The sequence below is a fragment of the Falco cherrug genome, chromosome 1, assembly GCF_023634085.1.
Source record: "Falco cherrug isolate bFalChe1 chromosome 1, bFalChe1.pri, whole genome shotgun sequence".
In the NCBI taxonomy this organism is placed as follows: Eukaryota; Metazoa; Chordata; class Aves; order Falconiformes; family Falconidae; genus Falco; species Falco cherrug.
Genome location: NC_073697.1, coordinates 52405703 through 52412189, shown reverse-complemented (window position 1 = coordinate 52412189; position 6487 = coordinate 52405703). Strand labels below are relative to the sequence as shown.

At 61.7% G+C, this 6487-nt stretch overlaps 1 protein-coding gene across 1 annotated transcript; it reads left to right on the top strand.

The window, feature by feature from the left end:
• Positions 1 to 2115: 2115 nt before the first annotated feature.
• On the top strand, positions 2116 to 5123 carry MSX1 (msh homeobox 1). Its single transcript, XM_027814497.2, has 2 exons — positions 2116 to 2653; positions 4114 to 5123. Exons 1-2 carry the CDS (start codon positions 2203 to 2205, stop codon positions 4542 to 4544), a joined length of 882 nt encoding a protein of 293 aa, XP_027670298.2. The 5' UTR covers positions 2116 to 2202; the 3' UTR covers positions 4545 to 5123.
• The last annotated feature ends 1364 nt before the right edge of the window (positions 5124 to 6487 follow it).

The window sequence follows — 6487 nt, the reverse complement described above, 5'->3', positions numbered from 1 at the left end:
CTTTTCATGTTTCCATCAAGACAATGAGATCGAAAGCAGCCTAGGGGCTGCCTGGAGGTCTAATAAACACATCACTTTTCCCTTTGCGCGGTTGCGTTTGGGATCAGGGAAGGAGGAGAAAAAAAAAAAAGATCCTACCTGTAGGATCGGGTGGAGGGGACATCGTGAAACACGATGCATCGATATTTTCTTAGTCGGGGGGTGGGGTGGGGGTGCATCTTCGCGTCGGGCACCGGGCTTTGGGAAAAATGTCGTGTGATTGGTAGAGCAAACTAATTTTGTCAGGCTGAATGTGCCGATGTCCCAGGGCTAAGGCGCCTTGCTCCCTTGATGCGGGTTAACGTCCTCAATAGTCCCCCTCCAGCTGAAGCCTTTGATCAGACCGCTGCTGGCGCCTAAAAACAACATCACTTGTCTGCCTATTAGAGGCACTGACTAATCGTGACAGATTGTTTATTCTCGCAATTAGCAATGCAGCCGCTTCTCCGAGCACCCCCCCTCCGCACACACCCCCCCTCCCCCGGCGCGGCCCGGCCCGGCCCCTCGGCCCGACGGGGCGCGAAGGAGGCTGCGGGCAGGGCACGGGCAGCCGTAGGGCGCAGGCAGGGCACGGGCAACCGCAGGGCACGGGCAACCGTAGGGCGCGGGCAGCCGTAGGGCGCGGGCAGGGCGCGGGCAGGGCACGGGTAGCCGTAGGGCGCGGGCAGGGCTCGGGCCGGGAGCGGGCAGGGCGCGGGCAGGCAGGGAGCAGGCAGGGCTGGGCGGCAGCCCCGCGGCTCCCCGCCCCGCAGCAGCTGACCCCGGTCTCACCGCGGCACGTATCGGGCGGGAACCCAGTTACGTGTGAGCTATATGTCCGTGCATATACAGATCTGTGCAATGCGCGTTCACCCCAATCTATAGGAGCGCACGGGGGTCGCCTTGCAAGTCGCGTAACAATCGTCTTCCCGTAGAGGGATCGTACGTGAGCACAACTCAGCGTGTGTACGTGCAGGGCAGTACCTACAGCAAGCGCACCGCAAGGGTATACAACTCCCGCGTGTGTAAGATACGCGTGTGTGTAGCTGCGCGCAGGACAACGCATTTTAATCAGATCCTGTTGCTTATCAGTTAATAAACTGTCTATTATATCAATTCATTTCATAATCTATATGCTCCTAATCTACCATCTTTATTGGGTCCAGTTAAAAGGAAAGGGAATTCGCTGTCCCTCCCCGTTCAGATAATTGCCCTTAAATGACTGCGAGAGCCTCTGTGCTCGGAGGAGATTAGAGCCCTGCCGCTATCAATAAACTTTTCCCAGCGAGCGGCCAATCACGTTATTAGAGCGAGGCTCCTTTTTACTGCACATCCGTCCTGGGTGCAGGGATAAGGGATCGTAAAACGAATTTACAAAACAAAATAGCCGGGACTTTAATGGGTCTGGGGCTTAGACGTTCCTTTTTACGCGAATGAACATTTCATTATCTGGAGACACGCACGCATCTCTGCCATGCAGCCTAGCGCAATATATGGGTATGTACGTATGTAAGCGCAGAGCTCCGCAGACGCATCGAACGCACCGCAGGGGAGGCGTTCATTTAAAAACAAAACAAACAAGCAAAGCAAGCCACAAAACCACTTTTTCAAGGCGCAGCCGGGCTGTGGGGCAGGCAGGGGCTCCCTCCGAGAAGTCACACCCGGGACAGCCCGGTATGCGTTGGCCTGACAGAAGAGCACGGCCCGGGCCCGCTCCCTGCGCGCCGTAGACAGCTAGGACGGCTTTTTTCCGACGTTCGCGCACTCGTCCCGCAATGTTTGAGCCTCCCCCCAGGCCCGTCCCCGCGGCGGAGCGCGGCTCCGGCGGCCCCGGCCTTCCGCACTCCCGCCTGCGCTGCGCGCCGAGGCGCGGATCGGGGCCGGGGGGGCGCGGGGCGGGGCCGGGCGGGGCGGGGCGGGGCGCCCCGACGGCGAGCCCGGCCTGGCCCCCCCGCCCACTCCCCGGGCCGCCGCCACTGCCGCAGCCAATGGGGCGGCGCCGCCCCGCCCCCCGCGCGCTGGTTGGGCGGTGCCTGCCCCCGCGCCGCTTTATCAGGCGGCGCCGCCCGCCGCGGCGTCGGAGCGCGTCGACGGCTGCCCGCGCCCCCAGCGCCGCCCCGGCCCCATGAGCCGCGGCACCCGCTCCCGCCCGGCGCTGCGGTGGCAACGGCGGGCCGCCTCTGCATGGCCCCGGCTGTGGATATGACCGCCGCGCCCACCGGGGTCCGCAGCGACGAGCTGCCAGCATCCGCCTTCAGCAAGCCCGGCGGCGGCCTCCCCGTCGCGGCGGCTATGGGTGGGGAGGAGGAGAGCGACAAGCCCAAGGTCTCCCCATCCTTCCTGCCGTTCAGCGTGGAGGCGCTCATGGCCGACCACAGGAAGCCGGGCGGCAGGGAGGGCGCCGAGGGTGCCGGGCCCCCGCCGGGCGCCAGTGCGGCCGCCCGCTCCAGCCTCAGCCCCCGCCTGGGCGCCCTGACGGCGGAGGCGCCGGCCTCGCCGCTGCCCCTCGGCGGCCACTTCTCTGTCGGGGGGCTGGTCAAGCTGCCCGAAGACACCCTCGTCAAGGCGGAAAGCCCCGAGAAGCAGGAGCGAAGCCCCTGGATGCAAAGCCCACGGTTCTCGCCGCCTCCGCCGAGTAAGTAGGGTCGGGAGAGGACGGGCTGGGAGGCCCCCCCGGGCCACCCGAGCCCTTCCCGCGGGGGCGGCCGGGGGTTTCCTCCCGTTTTCACCCGGCCTGGCCCCTCCTGGCACGCTTTTCCCTGCGGGTCGCTCTCTCTGCGGGGCCACTTCGGCGCGTTCAGAATACTGAACTAGTCAAGGGTGCGCGAAGCCGGACGATCGCCGCGAAGGAGAAGAGCGGCCGCGCCCGGGAGAGATCGTGTGCCAAATGTTAAGGGAAGGGAGGGGGGGGCGGAGGGGAGAAAAAGTTAGCTTCACCTGGGGCTGGAAATGGCCACGCAAAGCCTGACAGCCTCAGCGATGTTTTTCGCCCAAAGCAGCTCAAATAATCTCCTAAGGACCCGCACAGACCCGGCTCCCAGGCGAGGCGCCTTCGGGCTTTGCGGCCGTCAGCCCCACCGGTTGCTCTCTCAAGTGTTGCATCTCCAAAGTCCGAAGAGCCGCAATTACCGATGTTTTCCTGCTTTACTACGGAGACATCTAAAATAATAACAGCAGCGGGAGGGCCGAGATCAGGAAAGCCCGTTAACCCTCCGCAACGGCTGCGCGGAGCCCGGGGCCGTGCAGCCGGGCCGCCTGCCCTGGCCGGGGCCCGCTCCCGCCCCGCTTGGGCGCCCGCGGGAAGGGGCGCGGTGGGGCTGAGGCTCGTCGGGGCGGTCGGGGCGCACTTAGCGGAGCTGCCAACAGAGCTGCTCTCGCTGTCCTTTGGAGGAAGGCAGGTTTCCCGACAGGACTTGTGTAGTTTATCGCGGTGTTTTAATTTATTTAAATTGTAAAGTAAAAGCTGTTGCTAAGTAAACCCGGGGTAGATTGAGGCTGAGGACCCTTAGAAATATTAAGGAAGAGGAAATGTGAAGAGCGGTAGATACAGGCCGAGTGTGAATTCAGAACTCGTAATTAATTACATGCTTAATCCAGTTCCCAGGGGCCTAATGAAGCGGGTGTGAGTCTGAGAAGCCAGCGCATTTTGTTTGTTTTTTTTCCATAATCCAATAAAAAGGACAGGATTTTTTTTTGGAGGGTCACTCCCTTCATTTACATCTCCTCTCTGAGCCGGGAGCCGTGAAAGCGGGAGGCGGAGGGCTCGTGGGTGTCTGACTCCTGCCGTTTGCCGAGTTTTTCATGGAGTCGGAGCGGTTCTTGCTACAAAGCACTGCGAGTACCTTCGGTCTTGGGAGTCTTGAAAAAGCTATTTCCATAGTAAAACGCTTGTTTCCCTTACTGGAACGGGAAACAATCAATTTCAAGTGTGCCCCGGGCAGCCCTGGGGTTTTTGCGCAACTTCACGTTGTATTTCCCCCTTTCTGCCCACCACAGCTGCTGTAGGGTGGGGGCTCCGCGGGGCGTGTGAGTTCAGGTGCTGCTAACCGAGGTGTCTCTCTCCTTCCCCCTCTCCTCCGGCCGCTGTGGGCGCAGGGCGGCTGAGCCCCCCGGCCTGCACCCTGCGCAAGCACAAGACGAACAGGAAGCCGCGGACGCCCTTCACGACGGCGCAGCTGCTGGCCCTGGAGAGGAAGTTTCGGCAGAAGCAGTACCTGTCCATCGCCGAGCGCGCGGAGTTCTCCAGCTCGCTCAGCCTCACCGAGACCCAGGTGAAGATCTGGTTTCAGAACCGCCGCGCCAAGGCCAAGCGGCTCCAGGAGGCCGAGCTGGAGAAGCTGAAGATGGCAGCCAAGCCCATGCTCCCGCCCGCTGCTTTCGGCATCTCCTTCCCGCTGGGTGGCCCGGCTGTGGCCGGTGCCTCTCTGTACGGTGCTTCCAGCCCTTTCCAGCGGGCAGGGCTGCCCGTGGCTCCTGTGGGACTGTACACAGCGCATGTGGGATACAGCATGTACCACCTCACATAGAGCTGAGCCTGATGAGCCCAGCCTGCTGGCTGTCTGCTCCTGGCAGCCCAGCACGCACTCCCTCCCTGCTCCTCGCTGCGAACTTCCCTGTGGGCCCTGTGGCAGAGACTTCTCCAGTCGGGCTCTGCTCGACCTCTATGCTGGCCCTCCCGGTCCAGTGCCGTTCCGCTTTCCTTAGCAGTCCTGGGAGATGCTTAGTTCTCCAGCTGGCAGAAACCTGATGCATCCCCCAGCTCCTCCCCGGCACAGGGCAGTGATGGGCCAGCCCTGCCCTGCTTCCCCGGGTCCGGCTGACAGCCTGGGGAGAGCCCCCCACCGTGGGGAAAGGAACTGTGGAAAAGAAACGGCAAAAAGGGGGCTGAAAGACAGGATGTTTCTCTTGCTTTTTGCAAGGCAAGGTCAAGAGGCAGGAGTGTAGAGCAGCCTCTCCCGTTCCTGTGTAACAGTACTGTCTGTTACCTGTGTTTGTTCTTCCACCAGCTCCATTGGAAGGGGCTCTGTGTACTATGTAATATACTGTATATTTGAAATTTTATTATCATTTATATTATAGCTATATTTGTTAAATAAATTAATTTTAAGCTACTGTTTGATGCGGTTTGTTTGCTCCTTGCCCTGCCAGGGGTGACAGAAGAGGCTAAATTTGTGTGTCGGGGGGCAAGGGAGAGAGGGACTGGCTGTACTGGCCATTTATCTTTCTCTCCCCAGCGGGCATCAGCCTCAGACAGTGAGGCCTTGGCTGAGGTTTTAAGTTTGCTGTGTATCCCAGAGTTGCCCCATCCTCATGGCTTTCTGAGGTTTCTTCCTTTTTTTCTTTCGCCAAGCAGCTCCCACCACCTCCCTGCCCCAAGGGTGCGGGTGCCCGCTGTCGCCAGCGGCTCCGGGGCCGGCCGGGCTGTCCCTGCCCAGGGCTGTGCCTCTCCCTGCCAGCCGGCCCTTGCTGGGAAGCTCCTGGCTGTAGCCCCCGACGGCTGCCGGAGGCGTTGAGGTGGCGTGACATGTTTCCCCCACCTCGTTGTCAAGCCTAGCGAGAGACCAAGGCTTCCCCACAGCTCCCCTCGGCAGCCGGCACTGCTCAGGGGAAGTGAGCACCGGGCGCTTCGGGTGTGGGGAGGGGGACAGGGCTGTCGCGGTCGGGGTGGTGCGGAAGAAGGAGGAAGCGTGCGATAATAGCGGGGCAGAGGCAGCGCCGGCGCCGAGGGTTCGGGTGATGGCGACGGGGGTGTTAGGGTACGGGGTGGTGGGAATGGCTGTGGGGGACGGGGGGTTCGGGCACGGGTGTGGGGCCGCGGAAGAGCAGCCGGCGGGACCCGCGGGACTGACGGTCGGGACCGCCCGGCGCCGGCTCCTGCCCATCCCCGTGGCTCCGGGCGCCCCGCAGCCCTCCGCAGCCGGCTCTTCTGGAAACCCGTCCCAGTCGCCACGGCCCCCTGGAAACCGCCGGCGACGGCCGAGGACCCCGCGGAGGAGGGCGGCGGGACACCCCGCGCCATTCCGCGCCCGCCTGCCCCGGTGCCGCCGCTTCGCCGCGTTCCCCGCTGCCTGCGCCCCCGAACCCCCTCAGTGCGCCGCTCCACCCCATTTCATTTTACGGATCGCTCGGGTTACGGAGAGCGTTGGTTTCCCCTTTTTATTTTATTATTTTTTTTTTTTAATTTCGTGCTTTATCTTCGCTCTTAGGGAATGGGCGCTGAGAAATTAGGTCTGTCTATATTTTTCTTTCTGTCTTCATCCCCCCCCCCCCCCCCCGCTGCTTTCATTTCCAGCAATTTAAACGTTAAGGTTGAAGCAAAGTTAGAAGGAAAATAATTGCTGTAATGAGGCTAGGCAATCTTCTGCAGGCACCGTGGCTCCAGCGAGACTGTAGCTGGGGGCGAGGCGGGACTTTTATCATCTCCTAAATATCAATGATGCTTTCAATAACTCGGCGAAACAACATACCT